Genomic DNA, 21,626 nt, shown 5'->3' with positions numbered 1-21,626 from the left:
CACGCGGGCCACTTTCATGGTGACAGATGAATATATTTTTTGGCTTTCTCCATTTTTAAGAATAAGTATACATACCTGGGTTTCAATAAATCATTCTTTTCGACCTTAAATTGTCCCAGACTCGGCCAAAGCTGCTGAAGGCGTTTTATTTCTAAAGAGCTACAGATTATTTCTATAACTAGTTCCATAACCAGGAAGTTGCAAACACAGTCCTACGTGCCCTTCAGCTGGTTTCCCCCAAAGGCTGTGTCTTACGTGGCTGGAGAGCAAGATCAACACCAGGAGACTGATGCTGGTTCTATGTCATGTCACGTGCAGATTCATGTGACTGCCACCGCAGTGAGGACGAACATCCCCCACCATGAAGATCCCCTCCTGCTGCCCCTTTGCAGTCCCTTCTCCCCACCTACCATCCCTAACCCATGTCAGGAGCCATCTGCTCTCCATCCTGCAGTTTGTACTTTAAGAACATCACCTACACGGGATCACACAGTGTGTGACCCAAATGTCATCTACGTGGAATAAGAGTGTGTGGCCTGAACGTCGTTCATGTGGAATCACACAGTGTGTGACCTTTTGAGGGTGGCTTTTCCACCCAGCAGAATGCCCTTAAGACCCAACCTGTTGTGTCACGAGAGTGTCCCCTGCTTTTGGCATGACTCCACTTGTCTTCAAAAGCATCCCTTTTTGGGTGTCTCCTGCTGCTGCAGTCCTGGAGCTGGCCGTTTCGCCAGCAGGGGTGGCTTTAGAACTGCACTCTGGGCTTGAGCACCCACTGTGCCAGGGTTGTTTTGCTTCGCCACCCATCCCCTCTACACAGCCAGGAAATAATCTACTTCTTAATACTGTGAGTTAGTTCACTTTGTTTTTTCCAATTTACATTCAGCAATACAGTGATTTTCCTAACTTCTTTGATTTTTTTTTTTTTTTTTGGTGCTGGCCAGTAGGGGGATCTGAACCCTTCACACTGTGCTCTAACCAACTGGGCTAACCGGCCAGCCCTGATTTTTATATCTGTATTTTTTTCTCTTACATTAAAGGGTTCCTTGCTGACATTGATATTCTTATTTGGTTTGTCTCAGAATATACAGTTTGAGAGTAACAATGCCAATATCACTAACAACAAAACTATCGAATTGTTTAATTCCTCTGTACTTTTTTCGGCCACACACGATATCCCCACTTAAAGGTGTGCAGTGAAAGGGGTGAATTCTCTGGTCAGTTGAAATCATCCTTTTCTCTCAGGCTGCCAATTTGATTTATGGTTTTATGGCAGATGGTGCTTCCTGTCCCCATACTCTCCAGGAACCTGTCTGTGCCCCCCGTGGATGTGGGTGGGCCCTGGAGTTGCCCTCCATTGGCGAGCATGGCGGAAGTCTCGACAGGACTTCCGAAAGGCCATGCAGCTCCTCTCTGGCAGTATACGTACTTTTGGAACTACAGCTGCCACACCAGAAATGCAGCCACCCTGAAGCCACCAAGCTGGAGAGACCACACAGAGGTGAGAGGTGCCCAAGCACCCCAGCCCCAGGCACAAACCTTCAGATGACTCCATCTGAGTGCAGCCATGCGAGAGCCCCTGAGCTAGAACTGCCCAGCTGAGTCCGGTCACCCAGGACTACGAGAGTCAATAATAAGATGATCGTTTTTTTCAGCCACATGGTTTTGGGGTGATTTATGTAGCAACAGATAATTGGAACATGTATGGTTCGCTTTGTTTTGGTAACTTTTTTTCTTACTAGTTTAATTTTTTTTTGGTATGGGAAACACTGACAAGTTTCAAAACTCAGACACAGCAATACTCAAGGACTGTGCTCCCCATGTCGAGGAGGTGCTCCAAAGTTGTGCCAAGCACCCGCTGATGGACAGGCGGGCTGCCTCCAGCCTTGTGCTGCGCCACATGCAGCTGCAGCCAACAGCACACACAGCATTCCATTCTTAGTGCACTTTCAGGACAGCATCCTACAGCAGGACTGTGGGGTTGAAGGGTCCATGTGTCTACATTTAAACACTGCCACACTCCCCGTGCTGGGGGCGTGGCCCATCGACGTCTGAGAGCTGGGTGGTGTTTCTCGACCTGGCTGTTCCCAGCACCGATGGCTGTCTTTTGCCCTGATGGATCCAGCGTGGTGCTGGCTTCTGCAGGCATGAAGCAGGTCTGGCCTCTGCCTCAGCCTCCGCAGTCAAGGATGGTTAAGGATGCTCGAGTGTGGGGGTGACTCTTAGCCCAAGTATCACAAGTGCCTGAGCAGGGTGGTGAGGACACACTCCCTGATGCTGGGACCTGGTGAACAACGGCCCTCTTGCTTGTCAGGACCCCCTCATCCCCCTTTCACAGCCATCAGCCATGAAGATCCTGGACTCGTCGCGACGGCAGTCCTGGGCAGTTGGCCAGGCCCGCCCCGCTGAACTGCCCATTCTGCTGCTGCCCCACATGGAACTGGTCTAGGAAACCCGTGGTGTGTCTATTCATCAGAACCAGAGGGCAGACTGTGCAGCCTTTGTCTGGAGCTCAGTGGGTTCTGTCAGTCTGAGCCTGTCTTTTTCCTACTCAAATACCTCCAAATGCGCCCACACCCCAGAGATTAGCTGATAGCCATCAGCACAGGGGAGAAATTCCTCAGCTGGCTGGAGCGGCTCCACTGACCAGACTCCTAAGCCGTGACCTGCTGACCGCGCAGCTCAGGCCAGCCTCTGGGCCACCGCCAAGTGCTGAGCGTGCAGTGGGAGGCAGAGAGGGCGGCAAGGGTCTCGCAGTTTAGAAGAATTTATTATTAAGTCTCAGAGTGACAATGACATGACCCTACACAAACACATCTTAATTTAGGACCCGAGGACAACTGTAAACAAGATGGGAGCATCGGGCGCTGTCACCAGGCAGGGAGAAGGCAGCAGACCACAACGGCTCAGTTCTGGAGGGTAGGTCTGTGCTCATCACGGGGCACTCCCGTTTTGAACCATCTGCACATATTCCTCGTGGAGCTTTTCCTGAGCTTCGAAGAGCTTCTTCAGCTTCTTGGCTTGTCCTTTGCTCAGTTCTTTGCCCTCTGCGTCGTGGGTTGGAAGACCCTAAAGGAGCAAGAGCAAGAGCACAGACGGCTGTCATCCTCCCTGCCACGGTAACCGAAGGCCCTGACTTTCCTTTCCTCACCCCTTGGTCTCAACGTGCTCATCGCCCTGACGTGGCCACGTCCTCTCACTGGGAAGGTAGCAGCTAGCAGCTATTAGCTAGCAGCTAATAACGGAAGGGAAGTGACCAGAGTCTGGGGGTGAGGGGCACTGCTCCCTTCCCATCAGGGCTCAGTTCTTTCTCCTTTTTCTAGCTTTTTAAAAATTATTTATTTTTAATTGAAATGTATAGATTGTACATATATATGGGGTACAGTTATATTTCATACATTATATTTGTATACATGTATACAACATGTAGTGATCAAATCAGGGTAGTCAGCAAATTCATCATCACAAAAATTTATTGTTTCTTTGTGATGAGAACATTTGAGCTCCTTTCTTCTAACCACTTGAGAACATACAATAAATTACTGTTAGTTATAGACACCCAGCACACGGCTTGGTTCCGACACAGCTGGCTCAAAGGTATGTACCAAATATATACAAGAACCAGCAGGGAGAGGCCTAAAGGGCAGTCTGGAGGCAGTCACTGGGAATGGCCATAACAGAGGGCCCCAGGGAGCAGAAGACACATCTGTGCCATGGCACATCAGCTAGCCTGTGAGGCTCCTTGCAGAACCCACAGATCCCATTTTCGGTCATTCTAATCTCAGCCCACGCCATGACTCCCAGTGCCAGAGACTGAGCTTGCCCTGACAATGGTGGAGGCAGCCCCGGCATGGACCTGCCCAGCTGCACGGGTCTGCGGGAGGAGCTCACATGACAGGCAGGAGGCCTTGGACCTAACAGGATGATTTTAAGCTTCCTTCAAGTTTTACTCCAAACAGAAAATCTGCTTGTCCAAAGCGGAACATTCCTGCCATCCCAATTTAATGTGGTCTAGTAAAGTTCTAGAAAGAAGAGCATTCTTACGTTTTCATCAAACTTGGAATATTTGTCACTTTCTGACAAGAACATCTCACGGGGTGGAATCTTCATCTTGGCCAGCTTTGCTGCCTGGAACACAGCACACAAGACACACGGTCATGGCCCCCGCTCGAGCAGCACAAGGGGGCTTCACCCCCATCACCATGATGTCTGCTGCCACCTCCAGCCCCCAAACTGCTTCTGAGCCCTCAGATTCAGGAAGTTATAAAAGCCAGGGAAGGAGAAGGCCAGGCTGAGGGGAGTCTAAAGGAGGGCAATTTGAAGTTAAACCAGACATCGTTTCTACAGGAGCAGGGGAAGATTGCTAAAAACAGTCTTAACAGTGAGCCTATAAAGGCTCACTTGGAGCTTGTAACCAGTCAAAGGGCATGGTCTCCCTCGCCGAGGGGCCCCAGGTGGATGGAGTGGAGGGCAGAGCCCCTTTTGTGAGGGTCCCTAGGGTGCCTGACCCAGCCCAAAGGAGGCACAGACGGCTGTGGGGCACAGGGTCAAAGTTCGAATCTGTGCTTAGGAGAGCCCCACCCTAGAATAGACAAGTGCGTGTTACTTCTTGTTCCTGTTTCTTCCGGGCGGCCTCCTCCTTCTTCTTCCTCTTCTCCTCCTCAACCTAGGGGAGTAGCACAGGGCCCGATGAGACAGGACTGCCCAGCAAGGCCAGCCTCGCCATCCACCTGTGGCCCGGCCTGTCCTGCCAAGGGGGAAAGCAGCCCATGGGCTGGGAGGCAGGGCTCGGGCAGCACACGGGGGAGCCCGTGTTGTGACTGGCCCCCATTCATTCCTGCTGGACATTCTCAGCGGGCACCTCTGGGTGTGGTAATGGACAAAAGGGCAGAACCAGCATTAAAAGATCCAGGTACAACTGACAGGACAAAATGCACCAGACAATGAGCCCGGCCTGGAGAGAGGGGGCTCAGGAAGGTGGTGACCAGGGTGAGTATCCTGGGGCAAGGAGACAGGGCCCTGTGGCAGGATGGGGAGAGGGCAGTGGTCAGCAGGTGCCAGGGCACAGGGGCTGGCCTTGGGGACTGGAAGGAAAGAAAGAAGACAGGACTGGAGGAGATGAGAGCAGAGGTGGGTGCCCTGGACTTGGTTGGTGGTGGAAGTGAGGGAGGCTGAGGCTGCCCTGGGATGTCCCGGCTTGAGCAGCTATGTGAACAGACATGCCCTCCACTGACAGGAAGGAGAAACAGGTTTGGGGAGTTGAAATGCACAAACTCCCTTTGGACATGTTGGGTTTCAGCTGCTTCCTAGCCAAACGGAGCTGTCAAGTAGGCAGCTGGGTACAAGAGTATGGGCTAGGCAACTTTTGGGGCCACAGAAAATCTAGGGGTCATAAGTAATACAGGACAGATGGTAGAGAAGCCTGGGGACTACATGAGGTCACTGGGGTGCCCCCACATTCGGAGCTGGAGAAAAAGAAGGAAGGTGTGACAGTCCCAGAGACCCAGTTGGAGGAAGAGCTCCTGAGAGACCAAGGGAGGTGGACGTGCCTCTGGATGTGCCCAGGCAGATGTCACCAGAGAGCCTGATAGAGGAGGTGGCTGCAGTGGGAGGAGGGACCCAGGCACAGAACTTGGGGGAAGCCAGAGACACGGCACCCAGGCTCTCTGCTTTCTCCCTTCTAAAGTCAGGATGGGCTTATGTGCTGGTAGGAATATTCCAGGATGAGGCGTGGCCCCTCCCCCACTGCAGCACCACAGCCCTAGGGGACCTCCTCTGGGTGTTTGCTTGTGAAGAGATTCCCCTGGAACCACAAGAGGTCATAAGACCAGTGACAGAAGCCGTGCAGACTCTGCAGAGAGCTCTTCCTGCGGCTTCCAGCTCCTGAGCACTCCTAGATGGCAGAGCTGCTGGGGGAGCTGGGGTATTTGCTTCCTCGCCCAGCTCTGGGGTGGCCTGAGAGGCACGGCCAGCCATGCTGGGGCTCAGGACCCAGCCCAGGGATGAGACACAGGCTGGGTACACAGCTGTGATGGGAGTGGGGAGGGGCTGAGAAGAGTGTGAGCGGCAGACTCCCCGGCTCCTCCAAACCTTCCAACTACAACCCATCTGCAGACGGTTCACTGCTAACTGTCCGAAACCTTCCCCAGAGTTCTGGTTTGTTTATCTTCTGCCTAATGGGCAGCTCCTTATCAGTGTGCTCCCCTGTGCTGTAAACTCGGCCAACCCACATGTCCTCACATCTGCTCTCCCCCAATGCCCCTGACCTGCCTGTGGTGCCAGCCCAGGACACAGGCAGCACTCTGGACTTCTTTCCCCTGGCCCCACACATCCCATCTATCAACCAACCCCCATCTGTCACTTCTGCCTTCTGAGTCCCTCTCAAAGTCCCCTTCCCAAGAGCTGTGGTGCCTAAACTTGCTCTCCACAATGGTCTCCTTAAGCCTCTCAGGGCCCCTGGCAAAGGCCCCAGGCACAGACGGTGGAGTGGGGCTGGAGAGAGGGGGCAGCACACAGGCCACTCAGCACAGTGGGACCAAATACGCCAGCTTCACAGTTTGCTAACAGTGACTAACTTTCATTTAAGCAGAGAGAATAATTTTTTTTAAAAGAAGTCCTTCATTAGAATATACATTTTTTCTTTTTTGTTTACCAAATTGTCAAGTAGTTACCTAGTCAATTTTTCTTCCTGACGTTTATAAATACTAGAATTTTAATAAAAGTGTAAACATCAATTTTTAAAAAGTAAACTATACAAAACCCCAATGGTTTTTATATTTTCAATAAATACCAAGCTCGAGCCATTTTATTTTACTAACCCTTTTCTTTTCTTCTCTCTCTTTTAATAAGGTATTTCTGTCCACCAACTTGACCACTGTTGGCAGTCCTGAAAAGCAAACAGTCTGTGAGACCAAGGGGTGGACCGTCTGCCGCTGGGCCCCGAGCTGCCCATCAGGTCATGCCACCACACCCGCACGCCATGGGCCACCTACAGGAAAACACCGGGGGCCCCTTCCTTCCTGCTCACACGGGCAGTTAATTCTAGGTGGATCAAAACGGTAAACATTGAAAACAAAAACCACCAGCCCTCCATAAAAGCAGTGAAGTACCACACAGGAGAGCACTTGTAATTGCGAGGTGGGAAGGCTGTTCCAGCCGGCAGTCACAGAGTAAGACAGATTGCCTGAGCATTGAAAAATTCATATTTCCTGGGCAGCAAAACAAGTCCCGAAGTCGGAAGACAAGCCATGACATGAGCTGACAGTCCAGATGGCACAGGCTTGTTTCCTTAACCCAGGGAATGTAAGAACAGGCGGCCAGTGGCAATGGACAGTCAGGTCTCAAGTGGAAATACCGGACAAGAGGGGCTGGTGGCTGTGGAGGGCGAGGACACCACTCTGGGAGTCTTCATCAACACATAAAAAGCGCTGGAGCCCCAGGCCCCACCCTGTGTGGCACCCTGCCCCTCCCCACTGCCCCTCCTGCGTCAGCAAGCTCCTTGCAGCACATCCTGACAATGTGGGGGGCTCACCCACCTTCGCGGTCTTCAAACCGCACGCCGAGCTCAGGTAGGATGTCATCCCGCATGGTGTCGCTGAGCTGTAGAACCTCAGGGACTGTTGGCAAAGAAAAGGGGCTCAGTTAGACACAGAGGAGGCCTGGGTCCCACAGAATGTGCTCGGGAGAGAGGGCACCAGCCACTTGGCTCACTGCACAATGCCAGAAGCCCAGAGACCACCAGTGCAGCTGCCAGATGAGCCCCGGGCCAGGGCCCTTACCCCAAGGATGGGCCACAGTTCCCACACTACCTGGACAGCGCCCAGAGGTAGGATGCCCTCTGATGGCGGTCAACAGACTGGTCCTGGGGATGCTAGGGAGGAAAGAGTTGGGGCCACTCAGAGCCAGGTGTGGCAGTCAGGTCTGGGGCCAAGTTAGTTTCCTGGAAACAGGTTTTTACCAAACAACAAGGAGGCTCAGAAACTGGCCGGGGCCCCCTGGTCTCTCTGGAAGGAGCCCAGAACCTCTGCGCCTCTACTGTCCTGGCACAGAGATTCTGAAAGAAGCAGCCACGTCCCGCAGCCAAGTCCACACTTGCTCTGGGCCTGTACCCTGCCGCCACCCCCGAGTCCTGGAGGGGCTCCCCACCCTCCTCATGCTGCAGCCAGGCACACCTGGCCCTCTCCATACGTCCTAGAGCTCAGTGACAAGGAAGAGCCAGGATGCCCCACGTCTCCAAGCACCCACTGAGAGTGCCAGAACTCAGTTGGAGAGAAGGTGTCTGGGAACAGATGCTGAGTCTGGAGGTTGGGGTGACCCCCACAGCTGCTGCCAGCGTCTCTCACTGGGAAACACTAGCCCAGCCCGGCCCAGCAGGGGGGCCACAAGATATGAGGGGCCAGAGACCAGGGAGTAGGAGCCACATACATCACCTTGGCAACACTGCAACTGGCACTGGCTCAACATCCCCATGGAGCTGGCCCAGCCTCACACCAGCCCTGTGGGAGGTGGACACTGGCTCGGCCAGAACAAGTAGAAGGCTTGGGTGAGCTCTGGAGGAAACAGCCCTGTGGGGCCTGTTGGCTTTGAAGTGATCTCCAAGCAAACAGAGTGGGTGGGGATCAAAGATTGCCCAGTGTGGCCTTTACGCCTGAACTGGAAGGTCTCTTCAGGATTAGACATTCTATTTTTTTGGCAGCTGGTCACCTGTGACTTTGGTGTTATAAGGCTGTGCTCTAACCAGCTGAGCTACCCAGCCAGCCCAGGCTTGGACATTCTTAATCTCTGAGTCAGTTTCTCTGCTGGAGCTCCAGGCACGTGCCTTGACAGCTAAGTGCAGCGTGGCGTGCTGGGCACGGGGCACACCTGTCAGAGCTGGCTTCTGTTAGCAGGAACGGGCAGCAGGAGCAGAAAGAGGACGGGGCCATGAGGAACTCAGTAGAAATACAGACCAAGGAGATGACACAAGAGGCAACGGGAATGCAACCACAGAAGAATGAATGAGATGTGGTCCATTCACACAGTGGAACATTACTCAGGCTTAAAGAGGAAGGAAATTCTGACACACACTACAACATGGATGAGACTTGAGGACACTATGCCGAGTGAAACAAGCCAGTCACAAAAGGACAAATACTATAGGATTCCACTCACATGAGCTCTCTAGAATCGTCGAATCCACAGAGACAGAAAGAAGAGTGGTGGGTGCCAAGGGCTGGGGAGCGGAATGGGGACTTGGTGTTTTATGGGGACAGTTTCACTTTCTCAAGATGAAAGTTCTGGGGACGGATGGTGGAGGTGGCTGCACAATATGAATGTACTTAGTGCCACTGAACTGCTCACTTAAAAGTGGCTAAGATGGTAAAGCTTATGTTAAGTGCATTTTCCCACAATGAAAACAAAAAAAGGTGATGGGGAAACGGCAACTACCTCCCCAGCAGCAGATGGCCCGGCCTAGCCCCTGTTCACCCACCTGACCCCTGCACAGTCCCTGCCCTTCTAACTTCTTTCCAACATCCCACACCACTCCTGGTCCAACACCTGTACCTCGCAGCTCCCCGGCCAGGCTCTCTGGTTGGCTGACCATGGGCTCTTTTGGGACACCTGGCCTGGGCCGGGCAGACACTGGCTGAACCGAGGCACTTGCTCCTTGCTCTCTCTCTCTCCTTGGCCAGTCCAAGGCCACATGGACAGCCAGGAGCTGATAACAGTGAGTAACCAACAAAAAGTCTGCATTTGCTGCTGCCGCTGTTTGTGGGGGTGGGTGCTGGGGCAGAGCCACGCCTCACACGCGGCCTCCAGCCCTGAAGGTTTTCCAGTCTGGACGGCTGAAGTCAGCAGAGGCCCAGGGTCTGTGGCTCAGGTGAAATGTCCTCACATCCACGAGATACGTGGAGGGTGGCCGCACAAGGCAGAAACTACCACCTTCCCAACAGGGACCCGTCCTTGTCCACTTGTTTCAAGCAACAGACAACAACAAAGCAAAAAAGACCAAAGAAAAAGCAAAGCTGAGCTCCTTCCATGGCTGGCCAGCTGGTGCAGCTCTTAAGTCTCGAGCGAGGCCTTGCCCCTCCTGTCAGCACTGACCTGTGGGAGCTCGAGCCTGGCCAGTCCCTGTCAGAGCCCTCCCAGCCTGCCTTGTGACCTCTGGGAGCTGCAGCCCAGGCTCAGCCTCTGATGTTCCCCAACAGGCAGGGAGAGACACCCGGGCTGCCTCTGAGAATGGTCGTCCCAAGCCCGTGACCCCAGTGACAGTGGTGAGTCGGTGCTGGCAAAACTGTCAGAGAACCGCAAAGGTCCCAAGTGGGTCGAGCCAGGCTCCTTCAGTTTGATTGAAGTGCTTTAAAACGCTGAGGCGTCAGGTGTTAGGGAAAGGGGACCGGGCTTCCTCAGTCAGACCGAAGGCCTACTGTTCCTTTTTAAACTGCTCGGTCAGGCCAGCCCCTCTCCACGGAGCACGGAGACAGCCTCCCCACCTGGCACCGCCAGGCTGTTTTGCCCCCACCTGTGGAAGCTCACGCTTAGGTTCCTTGGGGGCCTTGGCATTTTTCCTGTCTTCCTGCCTCACACTGTGCTGGCCCCTCCCTAGCCCCCCCACTGACCAGGCCTACCTGCCCAACTCCCTGGGCACCCCACCTGGACGCCACCCCTCGGTGGTCCCCATGACAGGCTCTGCACGGATGGGGCTAGATGAACTCTGGGTGCAACCCCACACCACACCGAGGCCCTCAGGGAGGAGGAGGCATGGCCCAGCAGGTGACAGGGTGGCTTCTGGGGTCATTCTACCACAGCCCCCGGTGTGGTCCTGGGCAAGGTCTCTAACTTCTTGGGGCTTCGCTTTCCTCTTTTGGAAAGTCATGAGGGTTGAAGGAGGCAACATGAGGAAGGCAGCTGACAGGGCCCAGCATGTTCTACGTCCTCAGTATGTGTTGGCGGCCGTGCTGTTACCCACCGATTCAGATTGCTCACAGGAAGAAGCTAGACGACTGCCTGATGCTACTCCTTGCTGTGTCCAGCACTTGTGAAAAATCGGCCCCCAGAATGAAACGTTCAGACCCAGCATTTTCAACGTCCTAACCCACACACACCTCGGGACCGTCAAAGGATGAAGGGATGGCTGTGCACAGTGAGACTCTACTGCGGGAGACCCAAGTACAAGGGGTTTGCCCACCACACCCCGAGCGGACCAGGAACTCTGAGCGCTCCAGCTCCCCTGTGAAGGCTCCCCCGCCAATGTGGTTCAACTGTGCAGCAATGACAAGCCCTGCCATGGCGTGCCTGCCTGTGGGCCACTCAGCAGAGTGAACCAACAGGCAGGTGTGAGGCTAGGCAGGAAGGAGCACCCTCCATTCTGCTGCTACCCAGAGGATAAGAAGCAAAGAAACCCTGGCCTGTGGCATCACAGGCTCAGGCCCCCCCACCCCAGCTGTAAGTCAAGTAAAATTCTCCCCAGAGTGATTTACCCTGCAGGGGACATATGTGGTTGCTACGATGGGGCATGTGGTGCTAACAGGACCCAGTATGGGTCCCCCCAGCCTGTTGACACTGCTCAACACCCTGCAGTGCACATGGCAGCGCCCACACAGAGAATGAGCCCCCAACATCCCCATGCTGAGGGGCGGAGCCCCGAGTCCAGAGGCCCAGCGAGGAAGGGTAGCTCCCACGGTCCCAGCAGCCATTCCTCACCTTTCTTCTCTCGGGCAATCTTCCGCACTCCTTCCCTGAATTCCGACAACACCTGCAGGTAGGGCATGACTATGGACTCGAGCTGCGGAAAGAACGGTTTGGGCTCACTGAGAGCTCACTCACCCCCTTAGGTTGACAAATGAATAACAGTTCAGCAGACACACTGTAGGACAGGGCCCAGTGTGGGCAGTGCTACTGTGACCAGCACCCCAGAGCTCGGATGCTCTTGTCCCTGACACGCAGGCCACTCTAGGTGTGCAAGGCACATGGGCTTGGGGGTGTCAGCACAGGTGACATGGGCCAGAGAGTATAAAGCTTCCCTCTACTCCCAGCAGGACGAGCTGAGCAGGTACTCTATCCAAAGGCTGACATGACATGTTTTTCTCATGTCAGACATGTAGTTGCTAAAAAAACCCACCTTTACGATTACAAATGGGCTGTCTCGAGGAGGTACTATTTTCTAACAGGCCTGATGAAGTTACCCCCCAGGCTGGGGCCTTAGCTACACTGAGGCCAGCGGCCACAGAGTCAGGCTGTGCTTGGTTGTGACCTGTGGGCATATATGTGCTTGCTTGAGATTTGCAACAGCCTCTCCATTAACTAGCTACTATCCACATGCACATTGACTTCTACACTAAGATAACTGCCTACGGTAACACTGGGGGTTAGGCCACATAATGTAAAACCACGCTGGAAAGGGAAAACTGATGAAGGCAAAATCTAAACAGAAGACTAAGTTTACGAAAATTCTTCCAAATGCCATTTCTCTTGTTTTTCCAGCAGGACAAGAAGTAGGAGCAAGGACCCTGGCCTCTTACACTACTTGGCAGCATGATAACCATGATAAAGACACGAAGAAATGCGAAAGGTGGCGGGCATGACGAGTCTTTGGTCTAAGCTGAACTTCATTAGGCCCAGTTGTGCATCTGGACTGAGGGTGCACCTGGCAGTGGAAGCTCTGGCTTCCAAGGTGGTTCAGGGTCTTCATCTCCTCCCACGTGTGACACAGCCCAACAAGCCTTGGTGTGGGAGCGGGAGGGAGGCACTGTCCTGCTGCCAGCCTCAGCCCCAGGGTGCCTGCAACTCCCAGAGGTCCAGCTGACCACACTGGGTGCATGGCCCAGTGGTCAGTACTGAGGTGGTTCAACACTTACGAACTGCCTCTTCTGAAGCTCCTAAAACCATGTGGATTTGGAAGTTAATCCACAAACCCCAAATGGCTGTGAACTGTGGGTCTCATGACGTTTGGCCTAGTAGGCTTGCAGAATTCACTCGTGGCCAGTTATTTCTAATTAGCTGACTCCAAAGGCCTAAAGAGGCCACCTGGGGTGCATGTCTATAGCACATCTGAAGGTGCCCCCCACGACTGCAGTGGCATTTAAGATTAAAAACATTTTTTAAGTTCAAAGGCAGACTGACTTTAACCTAGAAGGTATGTTCTCATTTTTTGTTTTTAAAGAAAATAAATATCTTAAGTATCATTTACACAAGAGAATAAATGAGCCATGTGGGTTTTTTTTCTACAAAGCACCAAAGAAGGTTCACGTATGGCAGTCTAAAAAATACTGCACCAGTAACTAGTTCAAGTGCTAACAAAAGGCCTGGCACGTGGGCAAGGAGCCCTGGCAGGACGTCCCACAACAAACTGTTTGCTCTTTGCAAGTTGACTCTTGGGGGACATCTGCAAATGCCACGTGCAGGAGAGGCCTCTTTACACTGCTCACCAGTAGGAAACAGGACTTTAAAAAGGCTTTGCCTTTTTATTTTATATCAAGCTCATTTTCATTAAAATAACAGCTATTGTGTTTAAATATTTATATGCATTCCAGTCAAATAACTAAAGAGCATTCTTGCCCAAGCTGGAGAGTGGAAGTATGTGTTAAATAAGCCTGAAAGTGCGCTTCTCAGATGGGATGGCCGTTATTAGCAGGGGAACGTAGCTGAGAACGTGTCTGCCCACGTGCCACCTGCCAACAGAGAGACCAGCAGAGGAGAGCTGGAGCCTGCTCCGGATGGATGTTCCTACACCATACATCCTTTGGATAGAGGGCCCTACTTAACAACCACCTGACTTCCAGTCAGCAGCTGTGGGAGCAGGGGCTCTGGCATGGGAGGTACGGACAGACCTCAGGTTGGGACTGGACTTTGTCTGGCATGGGTTTCTGCACAGTCCCAAGGAGGCAGAGGCAGAGGGTGGACGGTTCACCCCAGCCGGCATAAGCTCTGTGCAGTCTGTGCTCATGGCCTTCCACATGATGAGATCTGAGAATGGGAGCTCATGACACCATGTGGCTGTGGTGTGGTCCAGGGCTAGTCAGTGTCCCGAGGTTAAGCTCAGATGACAGCCAAGGACCCCCCAACTAAGTCAGTGACAAAGGCCGTCAGGACCGAGGCTGGCCTTCCACACCTGGAGGGGCAACCGACCACTCTCAATACTCAGAGCCAGATCTGAAACTGCACCTGAAGGCTGGGCCTGGAAGGGTCTGGTGTGGGTGGGACCCAGTACTGGTCTCTGTGTGTCCAGAGGGTTGAGAGAGGATAGGAAAGACTCCTGGGGGCTCCAGAGGAACAAGGGGCAGGGAGGGAGCAGGTGTAGAGGCAGGAAGGCGCCCCTCACAGTAGGCACAGTGGAGTGGGTGACCTCAAGGCAGGCACACCGTGCAGGGTCAGAGGGTGGCAGCAGCTGACCCGAGGCCCCAGAGGGAGATTCTTTGGGCCCAGGCGTGCTCTACTCACATTTAGGCTGGTTCCAGGCCCTCCGACTGGGAAACCTAGGGAGCTTTCCTCTTCTATGGCCCCAAAGATCTAGGAAAAGAAACAGATGGGACTTGAACCGTGTGCAAGATGAAGAGGTCCTGAGACGGCCCACATGGTGAGCAGGCCCATGGCGTTGCTCTCACATCTATGGGAGGGGCAGGTTGAGAACAGCCCTCCTGGGGGGTCCCTGGGACCAGGAAAGGGACAGAAAGAGCAGCTCCAAGAGCCCTAGAAACGCAAGCCTGAGGGTGCACTCACCTGCCCTAGGACCAGCCTGGCCCAGAGCTACCCTCCCTGGACCCCTTTCAGCCTGAAGCCACTGGAGCTTAACAACAGAGACCAGAAGCGGGAGGCAGACCAGTCGCTCTGAAGTCCCACTGGCCTCAAGAGAGCTCGCTTTAAGGCCTGGTGGTACTGTACAAGACATAATTCTGCACAGACGGGTTCAGTTAATGCCTTGTCATTAGTTTTGCTTTTCAAACGTCAAGCTAGGAGTAGAGAAAAACTAAGACAAAGAAAAGAGCTCAGAGTAAGGAATAGCAACATGGGTTTTCTCTCTAATGAAGAGAATAGAGCAGGGACGGAGGAAGAGGACAGAGTGCCTCTCGGCTCTGGGCGCTGTGCAGCAGGTAAGTGCCACCCAGAGCCCTGTTTTGACAGTGGTCTGTCACCTGCATCCACACAAGCAGAGGACTGTGCCTGTCTGGGCCCTGGCTCACCTTCAGCATATGGGTGAGATACAGTGCCACGTTCTTCAGCAGGGCCTGGTTGGGCCTCCTCCTTGTGGCCTTGCGGGCTGCCATGTAGAGGTTGCACTGACTGACCAAGGCCCGCATTTCCTCCATGACAGTGCGGGTGTCGACGTTATCACAGAGGGCTTCATGGATCGCTGCCTTCTTGTCATAAAAGCTGAGCAACAGAGAGAAAGGAATGTAAACAGCCAGACCCCCTAACGCACTACAGAAATTCTCCATGAAGTCTGACTGCCAGAATGTTCCTGTTAGCAGGCATGGCCTGTTCTTTTTTTGTGTGTGTGTGTGTGTGTGTGTGTGTGTGTGTGTGTGTGAATTTATTTATTTATTTTTAACTCCCACCAATAAGTGAGAACATGTGGTATTTCTCTTTCTGTGCCTGACTTGTTTCACTTAATATAATTCTCTCAAGGTCCATCCATGTTGTTGCAAATGGCAGTATTTCATTCTTTTTTATAGGTGAGTAGTACTCCGTTGTGTAGATATAAGGTGTGGCCTGTTCTGAGTGAGTTCTGCACAGTGTGTGCAGGGCACAGGCGGTGGGCAGGCAAGACACACAGCTGGGCACGGCACCTGGGCACGCTCACAAGCCCAGAGAAGCAGCCCCACCTTACCTCTTGTTCAGCTCAGCATCTCCGTCTTCCCACTTCTCAAACTGACCAGTGACATCGACGGGCGCTCGAAGGAGGTCTTTCACATTTAAGAAAAACTCCTAAAGTCAGAAAATTCAGTTTAATAGTATTTAGGCAACTTTTCCATCCAGAAATATCTGATGAACTTGTTCTACTGACAGGATTTTAGGTAAAATCTAAAAAACTGCAATGCACTGACAGGACACAAGTGGTCAGAAAGGAGGTGAAAGGTTTTCCTTTAAGAAAGAAGTACGTTCCTATCTTAGCCTTAGAGATACTCATGCAGCAGAAAGTACAATCAGAGTGACATGTAGCACATGTGAGCAAGAGTGAGGCCCCTCATGCTACCGTGCCATCGGGCATCACACACATGCCACTGAACGCATCTCCCGCTAGGATGCACCCGCTGGGATGAGCCCCCACAGCTGACCACAGGCACCCGTGGTGCTGGGGTGGCCGCTCCACCGACCTCTGGAGAGGCACTGGGGACTCACGTTCATGAACTTCTCATACTGAAGCGCCGACTCCATGGTATTGCTTGAGTAGTCCAGCGTGTCCTTCCAAGAGTGCATGAGGAAGGCCAGCCTCAGCTGCCGTGCTGCAAGAGAACACAGGACACTGTCACCTTCACTCTGAGTGGCTATGGTTCAGATGTGTCCGTGAGGACGCGTGTGTGGGTAAATATTTACCTGAGTGCTTTTTCAAGGCGTCTTTAATGGTGATGAAGTTTTTTAGTGATTTTGACATCTTGCAGCCTGCAATCGTCAGGTGACCTGTGTGAAGGAAGTACCTGACCCAGCAGTCATTTTCAAAGTAGGCCTGCATGGCAAGAGACAGGAAGGACGGCAACAGCCATGTATTATGAGGGGCTCCTGACTGCCTGGGAAGTGCTGGTGTTATGGGGGCTCCTGCCAGCCTGGGAGGTGCTGGAATCACAGGAGTGCCAGTGAGCCTGGGAGGTGCCAGCGTCACAGTGCCGGACACTGCACACACTGTCGTCTCACTCATTTGTCCCGCCAGTGGGGTAGGTGCTGCATTTTCTAGGTGGGGCAACTGGGGCTCAGAGGGACTGCCCCAAGTCTATGAGCCAGCAGCTAATAGGACTGGCTCGACTCTAGGTATGTCTGTTGCTGAGGACCAGGTTGTTAGTGGGAAATTGGACTAAATGATTAGGGTTTGAGTTCCACTGAAAGACCCTGAGGCAGATGTCAGGTCCCATGAAGGAAGGGCCTCCCTGAGGGGCCCCTCACTGACCTTCTCTGGTGTTGTGGTAAGAACGCCACACTCTCCTGTCTGAGAAGGCGACCACTGCTGCTGCCTACCTCTGACTGTGCCAGCTCGTTGTCGTGGTGGGGGAAGCGGAGGTCGAACCCTCCTCCGTGAATGTCCATCGAGGCGCCCAGCAAGGTGCCTGCCATGGCGGAGCACTCGATGTGCCATCCTGGACGGCCCTGAAAAGACCCAATGGCCCCTGGCTGACCAGCTTTTATGACTCCAAGTCAGGAGCCCCCAGCACTCAATCAGCCCCAGGGGGCCATGCCCCTTCCGTGGCACTCCACAACAGGGACTGTTGTCACGGAGAATGTTGCAGGCAGTCTCACCTCCGGAGCTTGGAATACTCAGAGTCACGAACATCAGAACTGAGAGGCCTCCAAGGTGGTCTAATCTGACTGTGCTCTCATTTACAGGTGAGAAAATGGAAGTCCCGGAAAGAGAAGCAACTTGTCCAGAGACCCAGCAAGTCTCTGTAACATCCGGGTCCCCAGGACTGGGCAGTTCTGCATTGCACCAACACTGGGACCTGGCCCCAGTGACATCATCACCTGCAGAGCTGCCCCTCTTGGGGGACAGACGGTGTGGCTGGTGCTGGTGCCCCATCACGCTGCCTCTTCTCGCCACCCTCAGCCCCCGCACCTTCTCAGGCTCGCTCACCTTTCCCCAAGGGCAGGGCCAGGACGGCTCTCCAGGCTTGGAGGCCTTCCACAGGGCGAAGTCGTTGGGAGAGCGCTTCTCACTGAGGCGGTCTGCTGAGATGCTCAGGTCGCCTGTGGACACAAGGGAAGCAGGGCAGGATCACTGGGCAATGCCCTGCAGTTGGATGCAGCTCACTTCAAGGCTGTCTTACTGTCTCGAGGTCGATCTTGCTCAGTAATTTCTGTTTATGAACTGGGCTCAAGCACTTCTTAAGGTTCACTCTGACCAGATTCTGGTGCTGACACTGTGTCTAGATTTACAAAACACTGTTATAAGCTTCAAAGTCACTGACTTAATGTACAAGTGTCGGAGCACACCCTGCTGGCTTGAAGCCACACCTGAGGTCACCTAAGACATTTGTCCTCCAGTTGCCTCCTCACGTCTGGGCCTTCCATGTATCTAGGAAGAGCAATGGCACTCTGGGCTAATGCTAGGAAGTGAGGTGGCAGTGTCAGTCACTGGGGCGCAGCTCAAGGGCCCTGGGTCATGCAGGTGCAGCCACCGTGCTAACAGCCTGCAGACTACTGGCTCGGGGGTTCCAGGAGGTAGGAGGACACAGCTAAGTGGCTGCATGCTGCTTCATGGAGCCTAGAAGTGGTGTGGTGGTGGGGAGCAGGGTCACTCGCTGTTCCACCTGCTCAGAAGGGGAAATGAGGTAAAGAGAGCTAAAGACGAATCCAGGAAGGCCATGAGCAAGGGCAGCACTGCTCTTCCTGATGCAAGTTCAACCTCCTGGACAAAGCTGGCCGCCACCTGGCTCACAGAGACAGCTGGTCTGTGTCTCACAGGAGGAGTGAGAAGGAAGGTTCCCAGTGAGCTCTATGTACTCCTGGAGACACTGGCTAACTGGCACATAGGGTGCAAGACGGTCAGGGTCCCCAAAGAAGGAAGACACCATCACCATGGCGATTTCTCTAGACCGCACACGAAGGAAAATATGAGGGGCTGTGAACACGGAAACCTGTAAGTCAGGCCAGCCTTCAGGTAGAAAAAATTGCCCTCAGTTCTGTGAACGGGCAGAGCTAAGCTGCCAGTGTCATGCCTGGGCCGGCTGCCCTTCCTGGGTCCTGGTCTAAGTGCTGCCTCCTCCTGGGCACCATTGCCCCCTTGTGGAAGACCCTGGAACAGGAGAGACAGACTCCATTCTAGGCCCTAACTGAAGTGCCCTCAACCTTTTCAGGAAACAAATCTGCTTTTCAGGTAAGTAACCAGGCAACGGACCTAAGCTACCCTGAGAAACAGAGTCAAGAGAAAAAGCATTGCTAAAAACTTTACGATTATAAAACACGTACTAAACACAAAATACTTAAACTAGGAAAAAAATCTCCATAATCTTTTTTTTTTTTTTTTTAATTTTTTTTTTTTTAATTTTTCTTTTGTTTCTTTTTTTTGTGACCGGTACTCAGCCAGTGAGTGCACCAGCCAGTCCTATATAGGATCCGAACCCGCGGCGGGAGCGTCGCTGCGCTCCCAGCGCCGCACTCTCCCGAGTGCGCCACGGGCTCGGCCCTCCATAATCTTTTAACCCAGGAATGATTACTAACATTTTGTCGTACTAATTTGCAGATTAAAAAAAAAAAAAAAAATCTATTCAAGCAAAACACAGATACATCTGGCAATCGGGACAATGTCCATCCTAGTTCCCTATCTTCACACCGTTCTACCAGCAATTCCTGCAAACCACAACTTGACATGGTTCCAGGATATTCTCTTTTAGACACCCTGTATTTCACAGATAATGCACACTTAGGTTTTTAATTTTTCATTACTATGAGCACAGTTACTCATGAATGTTGATATCTAATTATATTTTGATCTCACTGTCTCATACACACACCGTATCCCTCAACAAATGTCATCATTTGGTGATGTTCGTCTTCTGTGTCACATTTAAGGAAGAGAGAGATCACACAGCCCGTTTTGCTCTCCATCTTGGTGTCACTGCTCATCTCCCTCCCCAGAGGCAGAGCGACTATTTCTGGCTTTGACCAACACAACTCTGCACACTCACCACATGCCTCCCTGCCACCTGCCTTCCCGCTAATAGTCCCCAATGTTACCACCTCTTGTCTTCTTCTCTACTGTCAGAGTCCCTGACTGTTAGCAGCAGGTGGCCGCGCTTCCCAGGTCCCCTTACAGCGAAGCAAGGTCAAGTGACTGGTCTGGGGGGTGGGGAAGACATGTCCTTAGAGGGAGGGTGTGCCCCTCTTCATCCCTTTCATTTGCTTTGGATTCTACCCCTCTTGTTCCTGGAACTTAAACCAATTCTAAAATCACTCTGAAAGAAAACAGGTCCAAGAATACATAATATAAAGTAAAAGGACAACCCAGATGGGGTTAGATCACAAAGCCATAGTGAGGAGTGAGTGTGCTCTTGCCGCCTCTGGAATGTTCCTTCTCCAGGTGAACTTGACGGCATCCTCCGCTCACCAGTCACTGGCCCCTCTCCTAGTCCCCGCCTGTCCTCTGCAGCTGTGAGTCAGATGCAGGCGCATTGTTCCCGGTTTCCTCTAAAGACCTTCTAAAACTCTCTACGACATCTATAGTTATGTTCAATTTTGTCCAACTATATTTCTGAATCTTCTACTTTCATTAATCAGACTTACTAGAAGTTTTCCTATTTCATTAATCTCTGCTTTTATCTTTATTTCTTCTCTATTTTCTTTCCATTTACTTTTGTTCCTTTTCTAGCTTTTTTTTTTTTTTTTTTTTCTAAAGGTGACCGGTAAGGGGATCTTAACCCTTGACTTGGTGTGGTCAGCACCACGCTCACCCAGTGAGCGAACCGGCCATCCGTATATGGGATCCGAACCCGGGGCCTTGGTGTTATCAGCACCGCACTCTCCCGAGTGAGCCACGGGCCGGCCCCCCTTTTCTAGCTTTTTGACTGACTTAGCTCACTTAACTTTCAACCTTTGATTTTTAAAACTACAATTAAAAACGTAAATTTCGGATCCTATATAGGGATGGCCGGTTCGCTCACTAAGTGAGCGTGGTGCTGACAACACCAAATTAAGGGTTAAGATCCCCTTACTGGTCATCTTTAAAAAAAAAAACAAACGTAAATTTCTTTTAATCAGTGCTTTAGGGCATCCTCCAAGTCTTGGCATGTGGCACTTTTGCTCCTGTTCAACTTCAAACACTCCTTGCTTTCCACGAGGTGTTCTTTCCCATGAGAGACTCCAGACAGGTCTGTCAATTTCAAATGTCCCAGTACAACTGCACTGTCATCAGACAGCACAGTCTCTGTGAACATGGTTCTTTGGGATTTATGGAGACTTCTTTTTGTGGCCTGACGTGATTCTATGTACTTAAATGGGATGAATATTCTTGATTCCTGACTGCAATGTTCCAATCTCTTAGGCCCAGCCTGTTTACTGTTGCAAACCTTTCAAATCCTTGTCCCTCCTACAAACACTGTAGCCATAGTGCCATTGGATTTAATATTAATGCTGTTAAACTGACTTAGTCTATCTTTTTTCAATGTTTCTATGTTGCCTTATTTTGTTTCAGGTTCTGATATTTCTTCACAATAGAGCCCCAAAGGTGAAATTACTTGATCAAAAAGTATGAACATTTTTAACAGCCTTCCAGAAACACTGGGGTGCGGGAGGTGTACATGGCATGTGTCCTGGCGCATGAAAGCAATCCCTACTGTGCAGGGACTGGTGATATTACCAGCCTGGACATTGGTGGTATGTCTCCAGATCCACTTGTAGGATAAACGTGGAGAAAACACTTATAAAAGTGTTATAATTCGGCCTGGTCTACAAAAAGTCTCATGTCTCTGTTTAAAGTATTTGAATCAAAATGGGCACAGGCTGGCCAT

The 21,626-nt window shown here is 52.2% G+C and overlaps 1 protein-coding gene across 6 annotated transcripts in view; it reads right to left on the bottom strand.

The window, feature by feature from the left end:
• Positions 1-2,751: 2,751 nt before the first annotated feature.
• Positions 2,752-21,626, bottom strand: part of CARS1 (cysteinyl-tRNA synthetase 1) — an 80,343-nt gene continuing 61,468 nt past the window's right edge. For 5 of the 6 annotated variants that reach the window (XM_063092871.1, XM_063092876.1, XM_063092877.1 and 2 more), the window contains 13 exons: positions 17,756-17,868; positions 17,146-17,274; positions 16,513-16,642; positions 16,318-16,421; positions 15,806-15,903; positions 15,159-15,348; positions 14,419-14,487; positions 11,683-11,764; positions 7,536-7,616; positions 6,819-6,886; positions 4,607-4,666; positions 4,045-4,128; positions 2,752-3,069 (listed from right to left, as the gene is read on the bottom strand). In XM_063092871.1, the coding sequence (XP_062948941.1) occupies positions 2,935-3,069; positions 4,045-4,128; positions 4,607-4,666; positions 6,819-6,886; positions 7,536-7,616; positions 11,683-11,764; positions 14,419-14,487; positions 15,159-15,348; positions 15,806-15,903; positions 16,318-16,421; positions 16,513-16,642; positions 17,146-17,274; positions 17,756-17,868 (1,343 nt within the window). In that variant the 3' untranslated portion in view covers positions 2,752-2,934. Of the gene's footprint in view, positions 3,070-4,044; positions 4,129-4,581; positions 4,667-6,818; positions 6,887-7,535; positions 7,617-11,682; positions 11,765-14,418; positions 14,488-15,158; positions 15,349-15,805; positions 15,904-16,317; positions 16,422-16,512; positions 16,643-17,145; positions 17,275-17,755; positions 17,869-21,626 lie in introns of those variants that run through there. The other variant, XM_063092874.1, reaches the window with a different exon arrangement.

This window comes from Cynocephalus volans, chromosome 4 (genome assembly GCF_027409185.1).
Source record: "Cynocephalus volans isolate mCynVol1 chromosome 4, mCynVol1.pri, whole genome shotgun sequence".
In the NCBI taxonomy this organism is placed as follows: domain Eukaryota; kingdom Metazoa; phylum Chordata; class Mammalia; order Dermoptera; family Cynocephalidae; genus Cynocephalus; species Cynocephalus volans.
This window is presented reverse-complemented; position numbering and strand designations above follow the sequence as displayed.